Genomic DNA, 16,691 nt, shown 5'->3' with positions numbered 1-16,691 from the left:
AAGCGGGTGGTCAGGCTCGTTGACTTGGTAGACTCATATCATCGGATCCTAATTGTGTAGATCGGTGCTCATGCTATTGATCACGGGATTGTCTGGTGCAGACCCGATTATTTACAGACCGTCACCATATAACTGGAATATTGCTGAGGGCGGCGTAAAACCAAACTCACTCACTCACCTACATGTGACTGATTGCTTACCTGACACTGCAGTCAGTTGATGTTGATTTGGCATCACTTGACCTCGTTGTCCTGGCGATGACTTACAGCAGCAGAAACAACAGATGATGACTCCGACGATCAGACCGATGAGGCAGAGGACTCCAATGACGATGCCGATAATAGCTCCTATGGTCAAGCAGTAGGCGTAGTGGTAGGTGGTGCTGAAACAGTGATATGATTCCAGTGTGGTAAATAGAGAATCTCACCAATGTGTCTTCAGATATCAAATATATCAACACGAGTTGATTAAAGTTACAAATATTCGAGGCTTACCTAGGCTATTTTTGCTTTAATCAACGAATGTTGTGATGTCATCACCTTTGTGACGTCATAGCATTGTCACTTGTGTTCTGGGGCGGTTGGGTAGCCTAATGGTTAAAGCGTTGGCTCGTCACGCCGAAGACCAGGGTTCGATTCCCCACATGGGCACAATGTGTGAAGCCCATTTCTGGTGTCCCCGCCGTGATGTTGCTGGAATGCTGCTAAAAGCGGCGTAAAACCAAACTCAGTCAGTCAGTCAGTCAGTTGTGTTCTTAGTGATGTCAAAGCATTGAGAGATCATTTTACTGATGATCTAACAGCATTATGACAATTCAATTGTTGCGACATCTACAATATCTAAACTTGATCACACACAAGCGATATCTACTGTTGGGGCCAGTTTTGGAAGATAAAGGAACTATCAACCAACTACAAGTATCGACCTTAACATAAACACAACCACATTGCTGATTATTGAGGGGCGGATGGGTAGCCTAATGGTTAAAGCGTTCGCTCGTTATGCTAAAGTCCCGGGTTCTATTCCCAACATGGGTACAATGTGTGAAGGCCATTTACGATAAAAACTAAACTCAGTCACTGTTTCTTGAACTACAGCTCAATAATAATGAGTGTGTTAAATCCCCTGAAAGTGCTTATTTACAATTAACTTGTATTTGATGCTACATGCTTGTATCTATGATAATCATAATATATATTGTGTATGTATGGTAAGTTGGTAACGCCTGATACTTTTGCTGTGTGTCACAATCTCCAATACTGGAATCAAATAGTAAATCGCTTTGATTTAGCGTTGGTTTCTGCACGTGTTACAAGTTTACCCCTTTCCCTGTTCTACCTATTTACTGAATTGACACAGACAAACCATTTGATCAACTGACCCAGGATTTCGATGGTATACCTCAATGGCATCAGGGTTAGCCTAATGGTTAAAGCGTTCGCTCGTCACGTCAACGACCCGGGTTCGATTCTCACATGGGTACAATGTGTGAAGCCAGTTTGTGGTGTACCCCGCCGTGATGTTGCTTGAATATTGCTAAAAGCGGTATAAAACTAAACTCACTTATTTTACGACAGCAAGTTCTTTATACATGAGGCTGACTCTCATTACAAAAAAATTAACAGCAATACGTATTGGTAGAGTGGACTTCAGTCAAGTCAATCTTAATGTTCAAGAAATAAAACTTTAACGGTTATTTTCAATAAATAATACTTAAACGAGTTTCGAATCTACACAGAAAACCGCTTGACCAGAGCATAGCAACAGCTCAGCGTCTAAACGATGGTAACAATGCAGTTCGTGTAAAAGTTGATCTACGCATTTCATGTTCGTCGCCTGCATCAAATAATACAAGCACCTCTGTCGAAGAATTGCCAGATCTCGTGATCTCAGTTATGACATTTTTATGTTTATGCCACACAACCCTATCTTGGGTGCGCACGCACGCACGCACGCACGCACCCACACACACACAAACACACGAGCACACATGCATACATACATACGCACGCACGCATGCATGCATACATACACACACATATACTCTCCCAAAAATGAAACGCATATAGGAATTTCAACTGTATGTTTATGTTTATTTTGAAACATCTTGTAGGCTTTATGAGTCAATGAAATATAGCGAAATTGCACACTGGGAATGCAGACTTATCCGTCTTTGGCACCAACTCGAGGAAAGTCAGTTTGAGTGTCACATGGAGACGTGTGGTGGAGTAGTATACAGAATGGGGATTCTGTTACAGGCCAGCTAAGAGCGCCATTATATGCCAATTCTGCTTCCAGCCCCAAGTATAAATTAACGATTTCGAGCAGAGACATCATTCGATGCACAGCCCAGACCTGCGCCTTAGAAACTCCCCCCAGGGGTGGGGTTCTGTTACAGGCCAACTAAGAGCGCCATTATATGTCAATTCCGCTCCCAGCCCCAAGTATAAATTAACGATTTCGAGCAGAGACATCATTCGATGCACAGCCCAGACCCCCGACATGCGCCTTAGAAACTCCCCAAGTGGGGTTTGTGGTTCTGTTACAAGCCAACTAAGAGCGCCATTATATGCCAATTCTGCTTCCAGCCCCAAGTATAAATTAACGATTTCGAGCAGAGACATCATTCGATGCACAGCCCAGACCTGCGCCTTAGAAACTCCCCCCAGGGGTGGGTTCTGTTACAGGCCAACTAAGAGCGCCATTATATGTCAATTCCTCTCCCAGCCACAAGTATAAATTAACAATTTCGAGCAGAGACATCATTCGATGCACAGCCCAGACCCCCGACATGCGCCTTAGAAACTCCCCAAGTGGGGTTTGTGGTTCTGTTACAGGCCAACTAAGAGCGCCATTATATGCCAATTCTGCTTCCAGCCTCAAGTATAAATTAACGATTTCGAGCAGAGACATCATTCGATGCACAGCCCAGACCTGCGCCTTAGAAACTCCCCCCAGGGGTGGGTTCTGTTACAGGCCAACTAAGAGCGCCATTATATGTCAATTCCTCTCCCAGCCCCAAGTATAAATTAACGATTTCGAGCAGAGACATCATTCGATGCACAGCCCAGACCCCCGACATGCGCCTTAGAAACTCCCCAAGTGGGGTTTGTGGTTCTGTTACAGGCCAACTAAGAGCGCCATTATATGCCAATTCTGCTTCCAGCCTCAAGTATAAATTAACGATTTCGAGCAGAGACATCATTCGATGTACAGCCCAGACATGCACCTTAGTAACTCCCTCAGGGGGGTTTGTGGTTTTGTTACATGCCAACTAAGAGCGCTATTATATGCCAAGTAAAAATTAACGATTTCGTCCCTCAATGTATAGCCACCTGGCGGGTCCCAGAAACTCCCACCAAGTGGTTTATGAGCATGTGACCGTACGCGTAAGTCGTGACACCGTCAGCGGCGATCCACCGTTTGGTGTCCAAGGGCGACAGCGATGTCTTATTGTTTGTCGCTAAGCATTGCTAAGCATTGCTAAGCATTGCTTAGCATTTGCTAAGCATTGCTAAGCATTGCTAAGCATTGCTAGGAGTTTTCTGGGAGGGGATTGGGGGATTCCTGGGATGATTGGGATTCCTGGGAGAGGATTGGGATTCCTGGGAGAAGATTGGGATTCCCATATAAGCATATAGGAAGTATGGGTATATATATGCCCAGGAAAAACACCCATGCCACCAAAAAGAGATTTGTCTTCGGATAAGATCCAAGAAATACGCTCCCTTCGAGGGCTGCTCCCAGCAAGCGAGGTCAAAAAGCGCTTCGGTATTGGGTCCACAAGACTCTACGACATATGGCGAGATCCGATCGAGGAAACCATACCGTCAGTCGAAGAAGAAGTATCTTTGCCGGTCGAAGAACCACAAAAGGTGACTCGGGATAGATCGAAAGTAGCAATACCCGGTAGTACGCTACCAACCATCCAGAACTTCTACGATCGCCTGGGGAGTCTCGAGACTCGTGTGGAGCAAACCACGAATACGTCGTCGACTACCACGAATTTGTTGGTCGACATCCTGTCGAGGTTGGACAAGGACGATGATGACAATGACGAAGTCCTGGAGGAAATGGAAGAGGAACAAGAAGAAACCCGTCTGGATATTCAGAAGGTGCGGCAGATGGTAGAATCAGTCTAAAGGTTAACCTATGTTTCGATAGCTGCCGTATTACTCTCAGTGGGGAAAAAGTCCATGTTTACAAGACATTTCCAATTTTGGAAAGATGATGTTTCCAAAGATTTATAATTTTGGAAATGTCCACAAGGGGAGATAACTGGTGGGTGATGGTAAATCATTGTTATTTGCACGCCCCGGGACCTAATCCCTTGTTGATTGATGAGTGAGTCACGGCAGTTAACAGTCACCTACTAGAAGGTTAATTAGGTTAACACCTACGGGTATAATGGAACAGTCCACTTTCTAGTGAGTAGAGCAGGGTGAGCCTGAAACAGGTTTGTTACTGAGAAGTTTGTTTGTGGGTAAATAGAACTTTGTTGTCATTAAATGATAAATGATTTCTCTTCTCAAAATTGATTTTATCTAACTATCGAATATAAAAACAGGTTTGTCACTGAGAGTTTTTTATTGTGTTTATTGATAGAAAAGACCCTTCCCAATAATAGCATATGTACAACAGAAGTTGACTGAGAAAACGTTTTGTTGGAGAGATATAGATATGTACATATTTGAAAACATTCTGATTTGCAGTAAATAAGACCCCTGCATTGCCATGTAAGATACGATTAATACAAATCAGTGTTCTAATTTCAACAATACTTTCTAAAGATTGTAACAGTTTACGTATTTGAGTAGTATACAATGGCCATTCAAGGAAGTAATGCAAAACAGTCTCACATCCATGGCCACAATGACATGATGCGTCATATTTTAAATATTTATTCTGAATAAATCATAATTAAGTGCACTCGTCATATATCTTAATATTGTGTGCAAAACATATAAGTTCTATATTCCATATGAATAATATTTAGGTTCACATTTGTATTTATTTGATTCATATGATACAACAGTTTCGCAATTTCCAATAGCTAAGCTAATGTTTTCAATATGATGATGCCGACTCCCGTTAGACTAGAAGGTTAAACCGAAATGTTCATGAAAATAAACTGTTTTTATATCGCAGCAATAAAAATTCAAACTACTGTCTTTTCGTCCATCTTTCAAAATAAATAATATAGCTGCAGTTTGTTCCTGTGTTTTTTATTTGGACTATTCCATTATAATGTGTATGTAACAGGTAGTAGATAATCTGTTCACTGGACCGTAAATGTTGTTGTTTTAAGGTGTCTGCGAATTGGCTGTCTGCGTAATGGGAGGACACCGTCACGGCAGTTAATAGTCACCAATTAACAAGGCCTACTGCCATGTTAATTAACAAGTTATTATGCCTCTTAAAGGTCACATGCAACCAAAAAATCAAACATAATTAAAACACAATTATCACTTCTTCATGACATATAATATGCGTTGCTGATTATGAAAAAACAAATAAACAATGTAACAAACGTATAATCGCAAATCAAAAGTGCAATATTTTGTACTTGGGTTTACCTCCCTCGAAACGAAGCAGCCGGGATACCGAACCCAGTCAGGGCTGGTGTAACGGCTGGTTCATTTGCAGATGCCCTCACGGCTGATTATGTGTGTATATATATAGAGATGTTGGGTTTTGTAAATACATGCTCATTTTTTGTGTATAACGTTTTGCAATCAACAGACATCATAACATGTCATGTGTACAAGTATCACACCTGCCTGTCTGTGTATTTACATAATGTGACAGAGACCGAACTCGGGCCATAAATCAATGCGTTTTGTTTATGGTGTATAGCCTGATTGGTGTTATGTTCAAATTGCATGTGGTCAGTGATCGCAGTTGTGTATTGAATATTGTCATTAGCAGACAGGCAGGCAGACACACAGGTGTCAATAAAACAAGACATTGAGTTTTGTCTGTGACAACGACATATCTACATAGTATATCACAGTTAGAAATTCTGTCAACGCTAAATAATGACATTGCTTTTAAGTATCGAACTGAGAAAGTGACTCGGTAAGAAGAACGTGTGGTGAAATAGACAGATGAAATTATATAAACAGTTTATTCACTGTCATAACATATAAAAAGCTCGTGCCTGTGAGATAATCAACAAAACATTATGAAAATAGCTCACATCAAAGCCTTCACCGAGTATTCACCAGACAGCCCGCTTCCAAGTTGGGCGAACCTATTTCACTGCGCACATGCTATGAGCGCAGCCCAGCTGTTGAAACCCGTTTTCCCCCGAAATTTTCTGTGGAAAATTAGTGAATCGTTTGAACTCCGATTTCGCCCGGTTTCTTTCATCGCGTTATTTTTCAACTTTATAAGTTGAATTTGCATTTTTGATGATTTGTTTCGGTAAGTCCATACCGAAAGGTATCAGAATCTGCAAAGTTGTGTTTAAAGGTCACATGCAACGTAAAACACAACTTTGCAGATTCTGATACCGAAACAAATCGTCAAAAATGCAAATTCAACTTATAAAGTTGAAAAATAACGCGATGAAAAAAAACGCGCGAAATCGGAGTTCAAACGTTTCACTAATTTTCCCCAGACTTTTCTGGGGAAAACGGGTTTCAACAGCTGGACTGCGCTCATAGCACGTGCGCAAGTAAATAGGTTCGCGCAGCTTGGAAGCGGGTTGTCGGATGAATACTCGGTGAAGGCTTTGATGTGAGCTATTTTTCTAATGTTTTGTTGATATCTCACAGGCGCGAGCTTTTTATATGTTATGACAGTAAATTAACTGTTTGTATAATTTCATTTGTCTATTTCACCACACGTTCTTCTTACCGAGACACTTTCTCAGTTCGATACTTAAAAGCAATGTCATTATTTAGCGTTGACAGAATTTCTAACTGTGATATAGATATGTCGTTGTCACAGACAAAACTCAATGTCTTGTTTTATTGACACCTGTGTGTCTGTCTGCCTGTCTGCTAATGACAATATTCAATACACAGCTGCTATCACTGACCACATGCAATTTGAACTTAACACCAATCAGGCTATACACCATAAACAAAATGCATTGATTTATGGCCCGAGTTCGGTCTCTGTCACATTATGTAATTACACAGACAGGCAGGTGTGATACTTGAACACATGACATGTTATGATGTCTGTTGATTGCAAAATGTTATACACACAAATGAGCATGTATTTACAAAACCCAACATCTCTCTCTATATATATACACACACAATTACCCGTGAAGGCTGCATCTGCAAATGAATCAACCGTTACACTTGAGTGCACACCCACCCGCTCTGACTGGGTTCGGTATCCCGGCTGCTTCGTTTCTTGGGAAGTAAACCGAAGTACACAATTTTGCACTTTCGATTTGCGATTGTACGCTTATAATTTTGTTTATATTTTTTTTCGTAACCAGTAATGTATATTATATGTCATGAATAAGTGATAATTGTGTTTTAATTATGTTTGATATTTTGGTTGTATGTGACCTTTAAAGAAGCCTCTGAAGTAAGTTAAATCTTTGATGGGCATTAAGAAGTGGAATGCATTACTGTGACCTGATTTTCACCTGATGAAGGAGCAAGCATATGCTCCGAAACTTCGTGTTATTCACAATAAAGAAGTTTACATCCATAAATCTTGCTTTTCTTATTAAAAAGGTAAGTTATTAAAATCTGCTGAGCTGTAGGCTTGTTAATCATGTCGCGGTGTGATTATCGCTCTAACACACCTGAGAGATTCGTCAACAGTGTGGTATGCACAGGCGGTGAAACTTGTGTTGTATTACATTGGGTTGGTTGCATATTGTTTTGTGTTATGCTGTCAGTTTGTATGTATGTGTGAATGAGGAACCTCACATATTATGACATTGAAAACAGACTAAACTTAACATTTATTCCATAGTCAATATCGCAATGTTAGTGATATGGTAGTATACGCAAGTTTGTTTCACAGTTTTGATAATACCTTCTTTTATGCAGATAAAATTATTAAAAAATGAACGAATAATGCCTTGCTTCTCTCAGAGTAAGGGAAGATAATTCATATACTGATTCTGATCAAATTAGATATTTCTTTATCGTCCGAACAGAATTCACAAATTACGGATGTTTTGTGTGGGTGTGGGTGTGTGTGCATGCACGCGCGTATAACATCTAACTTGATAGGTATTAAAATCAGGTCGTTTGTAACCATAATGGCTATACTGGTTGGAAGACTTGAGAAACAAAAATACTTTCACTCTTCAAAAGGAACTGGAACAGTAACATTTTTCATGTTTTCATATGAGCTTCAAAACATTGAATGAAATAAATGCTGTATGATGAAATGGATCAGAGAACCTTATCATGGCATACATGACGTGTGAATGACACATGTAATGGTCAAAAAATATATAATCACTATGTTAGCTAACTCATGACCACACACTCAAACTGGTACCGATAGATGTATATCTAAAACGTAAAAAATTCAGTATTTCTTAGTACCTGAAATAGAAAACACGAATTTGGAATGAGATGTTTTAATCTGAGATCAATCTGTTAGGTAGCAGTTTACTGAAGTAGAACTTTAATCAACTTCAAAAGATTGGTCATTCGCAAAGTGAAGCAGATCTCACTTATACTGCAGTAGACTTAGCATATATACATTGAAATATAAAACACATAAAAAAACATAGAAGGCGTAGTAAGCCACGAGTGACTATATGGACATATTTGTAAGTACGTTCTAAATATATTAAAGATGAGAAAGAAGAGACGCTGAATCAGCAAACTGTCTAACAGTTAACATTCCATTTTGAAACTGGTGCACCAACGAGGTGTAGGAATAAACTTCTGTTCAAGTTGAGCATTAGCCATTTCGAAGTCGAATGTACACTTTCATGCTTCTTCTCATTATATATCCCCATGTAATTAGAGGGGAACTGATCCAGAGCGATTAATGTTTCTCGCCAACAGTCTAATTTCCAAACCAACCTGCAAGCTTGTCGGTATCTGCTCCCTCGACCGTGACGGACACAGGGACTCGGCTTCTGGCCACCTTGACAAAATTTCTTCAAAACGCAATTAATCAACCGCCTTGTTATCGGTTAATCCTTTGATCAATGTTTGTTTTCTTATCTCAGCTGATAATTCGTCTTGCTGCACTTCCATGCGCATATTACATAACATGTAATACATTTGTTACATCAGACCTAAACTCATAATGCTGAGTATTTACTCCAGACACAAGAAATGCGAAATGGGAACCTTTGTCGGGTAATCTGCGTGGTATTACCATCATACCTGTAATAAATTCATTTACTGACCATCAAGTGAATGATGACAAATAACATGACATACCACCAAACACTGGTTACAGCAAAGGGCGTAGTACTTGCTGAATTGCATGCAATGTTAATTGCCTGAAAAAACTTATGGGCCGACACTATTTGGAGGATACGAACGGAACTTCATTGTTGCATAAGAAGTACATATAAGCATTTGATGTGTACTGAAGTTAAAATTGCATATACCTAAGTAAATTTTCATTTGTCATAAATATAATATGTAATAGACATCATATGTTTACATGGCATGATTAAATATCGAGGTAAAAAAAACACAGAAATAAGATCAACTTGGATCAGTCACTATGCCATCTATGCATTAGAAAATCCGAAAAGCATACACTGCTGGGATACTTTATTGCAATCAGACAGGAACTATCAGGGGTATTCTCAAATAACAGCATCGGATGAGCATCCACCCTTCCTAATGTCCCGTTGTTTGGGTTGAAGTCTCCTGTTACCACTCGTGGCTTACTACGCCTTCTATGTTTTTTATGTGTTTTATATGTCAATGTATATATGCTAATTATATATGCTAAATGAGACTGAAATAAAACACTATCTTTATACATATATTTGGCTCGTTTTCTCATTAGGCGTGCTCTCATTCGCATAATCCGGAATATCCTCTTCTATCAACACGTAGACCTATCGTTGTCTCTATAATCCAATGTTAATTTGCTAACAGACGGACATCAACATTTCTGTTAACTCATCCGTTTGGATTAAAAGTCGGTAGAGGGGAGTTTCCATGTATATTCTCACGCCGTTATCAAGATAAAAGTTACTACAACCAGGTGAATAGAGGTATATATGCATAGTGACAAGCAGCAAATTAACAACAGGTAATAAAGCAAGTAGCACGTCGTTGGAGCCAACAGGAGAGTAAGATCAACAAGTCTAAATCAACTCCATTGTCCAAGTGATGGAATCAATCAACATTCAATCAGCTTGTTTATCCTGAACGTTGTACATCGAAATGCCGCTCTATGCAATAAACAGGGAGTTGTTATCACGTAAGTGGTATGTTTCGTTGTGTATCCCCCATACTGTTTACTGCAGTATAAGTGAGATCTGCTTCACTTTGCGAATGACAAATATTTTGAAGTTGATTTAAGTTCTACTTCAGTAAACTGCTACCTAACAGATTGATCTCAGATTAAAACATCTCATTCTAAATTTGTGTTTTCTATTTCAAGTACTAAGAAATAATGAATTTTTACGTATTAGATATACATCTATCGGTACCAGTTTGACGTGTGTGGTCATGAGTTAACTAACATCGTGATTATATATTTTTGACCATTACATGTGTCATTCACACGTCATTTATGCCATGATAATGTTCTCTGATCCATTTCATCATACAGCATTTATTTCATTCAATGTTTTGAAGCTCATATGAAAACATGAAAAATGTTACTGTTCCAGTTCCTTTTGAAGAGTGAAAGTATTTTTGTTCCTCAAGTCTTCCAACCAGTATAGTCATTATGGTTACAAACGCCCTGATTTTAATCCCTATCAAGTTAGATGTTATACACGCGTGCATGCACACACACCCACACCCACACAAAACATCCGTAATTTGTGAATTCTGTTCGGACGATAAAGAAATATCTAATTTGATCAGAATCAGTATATGAATTATCTTCCCTTACTCTGAGAGAAGCAAGGCATTATTCGTTCATTTTTTAATAATTTTATCTGCATAAAAGAAGGTATTATCAAAACTGTGAAACAAACTTGCGTATACTACCATATCACTAACATTGCGATATTGACTATGGAATAAATGTTAAGTTTAGTCTGTTTTCAATGTCATAATATGTGAGGTTCCTCATTCACACATACATACAAACTGACAGCATAACACAAAACAATATGCAACCAACCCAATGTAATACAACACAAGATTCACCGCCTGTGCATACCACACTGTTGACGAATCTCTCAGGTGTGTTAGAGCGATAATCACACCGCGACATGATTAACAAGCCTACAGCTCAGCAGATTTTAATAACTTACCTTTTTAATAAGAAAAGCAAGATTTATGGACGTCAACTTCTTTATTGTGAATAACACGAAGTTTCGGAGCATATGCTTGCTCCTTCATCAGGTGAAAATCAGGTCACAGTAATGCATTCCACTTCTTAATGCCCATCAAAGATTTAACTTACTTCCAGAGGCTTCTTTAAGAAGCATAAAAACTTGTTAATTAACAAGGCAGTAGGTGACTATTAACTGCCGTGACTCACTCATCAATCAACAAGGTATTAAGTCCCGGGGCGTGCAAATAACAATGATTTACCATCACCCACCAGTTATCTCACCTTGTGGACATTTCCAAAATTGTAAATCTTTGGAAACATCATCTTTCCAAAATTGGAAATGTTTTGTAAACATGGACTTTTTTTCCAGTGTCTGGAAGGTCATCCACAAGGCCTGGAAGCACAGCAGACCAGTTTCCCCCTTTAACACACCAGCCGACAAGCCAGCAACACCCAAGCCCCAAACCCCGACCCCTTCCACATGTAGTAACATTCATTTAGATATTTGACTTCACATAAGGTATACACCATGTGGCCCGTGGGAACTCCTTATTGCAACTGGGTATCGCTCGGCAAGCCCACAACCTGCGGTAAACGCTGTATGGCTGAATATTGCCACTCGCATGCCAACTGTGCGAGAAAGGACCATGTCAATTACGTGTGCAAAGTATGCGGCATATTGGTCAAAGGACATTATGGTATGTGCAAAGCCCACGGAAGGGACGTAGTTCGAAACCAACTTATTTACCACAAGAAGAAAGACTACCTCAACGAACGTAACCGGCTGCTCAGGATGAAAGGTTAAGGGGCGCTTCATTTTTTGAAGGCTGACGGGGTTATCTGCACATTGAAAACACCCTATTAGACATTCGGCTCCGCATAAGGTATACACCATGACTACCGTCAGCGAACTCAAAGCTCTCACCAAAAGTCGTGGACTGAGGGGTTATTCCCGCATGAGGAAACTCCAACTGCTCACCTTGCTCGATATGAAATATACCAAACCCCCTACCGTGCGAGACCTCAAAATCCGAGCTAAACAACGGGATTGAAGGGTTATTCCCGCATGAGAAGAACCGAGCTGATCACCTTGCTGGAAGACACCAGGCCAGTCGAGTTGAGATTCGTGCCGACGGAGCATGCCATGGGTAAGCATCTCCAGAGCTGGAAAATGACGGTTGATTCCAATATCGATACCGATACAGTCAAACCCCCCATCGCCAGTAAACTCTGGGAAGAACTAGGCGACTTGAAAAGCATCAAGTACCAACTGACGATGAAAATGGAGCTCCAAAAACAGCAGACGGACGGCAGTACCGAGTCCATCGTACCTTATTTCAGAGGCAAACAGGAAGCCCTAACCCAACCAGAATTGATTGAATCCTCCATCGACGCGTCGTTGCAGAAAATACAAGAGTCGTTGGAGAGATATACCCACGTGGGCTCTGGATGGGTGGTAGATAAAATCAACACCATTCATCTCGACATAGCGAACTACATGCCGCTCAGAGGTGGGTCGCACATACCAGTGCCCAAGCATTTCAGGGCCAAAAAAGGCCCTCATTAACCCCGAAACCAAAGGCGCCAATGTTAACGATTACTGTGCGGTGGTGGCGGTCATAGCTGCTACGCACGAACCAACGGGTAATCCGTGCAGGCGTTCCAGCTATTCATCGATTGAAGAATCCGGGTTTGACTTCACGGGTGTAGAATGCTTAACACCCTCCTGCTTAACATCTCCTACTGGGCGCGATTCGAAAAGCAAAACAAGGTGGCCATCAACGTGTTCGGCCACGAAGGCGACAAAACCATCATGCATAGGATAAGCCCTGTGGGTGATAAAACCGTGCGTAGAATCAATATATTTCAGTATCACTACACGGCGATAAAAAATCTGAGCCGGCTGTTGCATGATCAATCGATGCACAGAGAAAGGAAACACTTCTACGAACAATGTCTGCACGGCTTCACGCAAGCCGACCTGCTGCAAGCGTACCAGGGGGGATTGCCTAGGTGTGGGAGAGACGGCGATCCGAATCGACATGCCTAAGGAAGGCGACATCAGATGCCTGTGCCTTACATGATCTACGCGGACTTCGAAGCCCTCATCAAACGGGTCGACCACGATGTGCCCAACACGACTGAGCAAAGATTTACGTGCAAGACCCAAGAACACCAAGCCTGCGGGTTCGGGTACGTGGTCGTCCAATGCGATGGACAAACGAACGCTCTAGTCATCTACCAAGGTCCTAGTGCGGCCGAACGATTCCTCATGTGTTTGTAACAGGAAGAGAAAATCATTAGGAAAAGGCTGTACACCGCCACTCGCATGCGCATGACACCGATGGACAAAGTCGCTCACAAGCGTGCTGAGAATTGCCACGTATGTCAGGGACCCCTGAGCGGGGATGTCGTGAGAGATCACTGCCACATCACCGGTCGATACCGAGGTGCCGCCCATAACGCATGCAACCTCCAGCTTAGAATCAACCCTAAAATAATTAACATCCCCGTGGTCTTCCACAATCTGAGAGGGTACGATGACCACCTGATCATGCTGGCCATCTCGAAGGTTGCGGGTGATATCAAGTGCATCCCCAAAAACATGGAAAAATACATCTCGTTCTCGCTCAACGGTCTAAGATTCATTGACAACGCTCAGTTCCTCCTGTTGTCGCTCGATAGTTTGGTTAAGGCCAATGACACCTTCCCCATCACTGATCGATACACCAACGCCGAGACTCGGCCCCTGCTGATGAGGAATGGTGTGTATCCATACGAGTACATGGATGATTGGTCTAAGTTCAACGAGACCCGATTACCTCCCATCGGTCGCAAGAGCAAACAACAAGTACGTGGAAGGTTACGACTCTAGCAAGCCCACCAATCATCTCCTTTATCTCGACGCCAACAACCTGTACGGCTGGGCTATGAGTCAGTGTCTGCCTACGGGTGGGTTTGAGTGGGTGGACGATGCGATCGATATCATGAGCATCGCGCCGGATTCGGGGAAGGGTTACATCCTCGAAGTGGATCTGGAGTATCACGAGGCATTACACGCTACCCACAACAGCTACCCGCTGGCCCCCGAACGGTTGATGGTCTGCCGAGACTGGATGTCCGACTATCAGCGGGACTTGTTGGGTGAGAACACCCTGGCTCGGGTGGAAAAACTCGTCCCGAACTTGATGAACAAGACCAAGTACGTCGTGCACTATCGCAACCTGCAGCTGTACCTATCGTATGAAGCTGACCAAAATTCATAAGGTGCTCAAGTTCAACCAAAGTCCTTGGATGGAGCCCTACATCAGAATGAACACGGACCAGCGAAAGCTGGCCACCAGTGACTTCGAGAAGAACTTGTATAAGCTCATGAACAACTCGGTGTTTGGTAAGACCATGGAGAACCTGAGAAAACGGGTGACGTTCAAACTCGTGCGATTGCACCAGGAGGAAAAACTCAGGAAACTGATCGCTAGCTCGGCCTTCAACTGAAGCAAGCTATTCGATAACGACTTGGTGGTGCTGCACATGAACAAAAGTCACATCAAGCTCAACCGGCCCGTCTATGTGGGGATGAGCATCCTCGACCTGTCCAAACATCTCATGTATGATTTCTACTACAACCAGCTCAAGAAGCAATACGGTGCTGTACACGGACACGGATTCCTTGTTGCTGGATATACGCACCGAGGACGTGTACGAGGACATGAAGAAACACATATACCTGTACGACACCAGCAATTACCCCAAGGACAATGCCCTACACAGCACGACCAACAAAAAGGTCCTCGGCAAGATGAAGGATGAATGCCGAATACGTCGGCTTGAGGCCTAAGATGTATTCCATCCTGAGAGCTGACAAGGGTGAGATCCGAAAGGCAAAGGGGGTCAAGAAATACGTGGTGAAACAACACATCAAGCACGCCCTCTTCAAACAAGCTCTGTTCAAGAATAAAACATTCAAACACCGAATGAATGCGCTGAGAAGCGACAAACACAACATCTACGGCATCACCCTCAACAAAACATTGCTGTCGCCCATGGACACCAAACGGTGGATCGCTGCCGACGGCGTCACGACTTATGCGTACCGGCACATGCTCATAAACCACTTGGTGGGAGTTTCTCGGGCCCACCAGGTGGCTGTACATTGAGTGACGAAATTGTTAATTTTTCCTTGGCATATAATGGCGCTCTTAGTTGGCTTGTAACAAAACCACAAACCCTCCTGGGGGAGTTGCTAAGGTGCATGTCTGGGCTGTACATTGAATGATGTCTCTGCTCGAAATCGTTGAGGTGCATGTCTGGGCTGTACATCGAATGATGTCTCTGCTCGAAATCGTTAATTTATACTTGAGGCTGGAAGCAGAATTGGCATATAATGGCGCTCTTAGTTGGCCTGTAACAGAACCACAAACCCCACTCGGGGAGTTTCTAAGGCGCATGTCGGGGTCTGGGCTGTGCATCGAATGATGTCTCTGCTCGAAATCGTTAATTTATACTTGTGGCTGGGAGAGGAATTGACATATAATGGCGCTCTTAGTTGGCCTGTAACAGAATCCCCATTCTGTATACTACCAATTGCAGCCCCCACTCTGCCTAAAGTGCCTGTGCGAGTTGCTGAAGTGTCTGGGGTTGAGGGTTACGGCATCGCACCCGTCTGTCCAGGGCATCCCACAGATGTTCAATCGGGTTTAAGTCCAGTGTTCTTGAGGGCCAGGGGAGCACATTGATGTTGTGGTTCTGGAGGAAGTCTCTAGTGTGACGTGCTGTGTGGGGCCTGGCATTGTCCTGTTGAAACAACTCCCCCTGGCGATCAATGATTGGAAGGAGGTGTGGGCGTAGCATTTCGTCACAGTACCGTTGAGCTGTCAGGTTGCCCTGGATCATCACCAAGTCACTTCTCCTAAGGCAGGTGATCGCGTCCCCACATCATAACACTGCCCCGGCCGATTCTGTTCCCCTGGGGAACGCAAGCGTCGGCGAAACGTTCACGTCGACGTCTGTACACCCGAATTCTTCCATCGCGTCGTTCCAATAGAAATCGTGATTCATCACTGAACCAGATTCTACGCAAATTTGGTAGGTTCCAGGCCTTAACGTTGGTGCACCATTGAGCTCGATGTCGACAATGTTGTTGTCGAAGCACAGGGCCAAAATAAGGTCTTCTGGCACATAAACCAGCCTCTCTCAACCTGTTCCTGATAGTCTGTGCAGGAAACCTCCTCAATCCGGGTATTTGTCGAGCGGCACTGGTCGCCGTAGCT

At 42.6% G+C, this 16,691-nt stretch overlaps 1 protein-coding gene across 3 annotated transcripts in view; it reads right to left on the bottom strand.

Moving 5' to 3' along the window:
* LOC124259912 (protein shisa-4-like) overlaps positions 1-16,691 on the bottom strand; it is a 69,472-nt gene that overhangs the window by 50,160 nt on the left and 2,621 nt on the right. Inside the window, exon 3 of one of the 3 annotated variants that reach the window (XM_046694138.1) lies at positions 201-388. The exons of 1 other annotated variant lie outside the window; for it this stretch is intronic. In XM_046694138.1, the coding sequence (XP_046550094.1) occupies positions 201-388 (188 nt within the window). The remainder of the gene's footprint in view (positions 1-200; positions 389-16,691) is intronic. One more of the 3 variants, XM_046694139.1, reaches the window with a different exon arrangement.

This window comes from Haliotis rubra, unplaced genomic scaffold (assembly GCF_003918875.1).
Source record: "Haliotis rubra isolate DU_JTF1 unplaced genomic scaffold, ASM391887v1 Scf741, whole genome shotgun sequence".
In the NCBI taxonomy this organism is placed as follows: domain Eukaryota; kingdom Metazoa; phylum Mollusca; class Gastropoda; order Lepetellida; family Haliotidae; genus Haliotis; species Haliotis rubra.
This window is presented reverse-complemented; position numbering and strand designations above follow the sequence as displayed.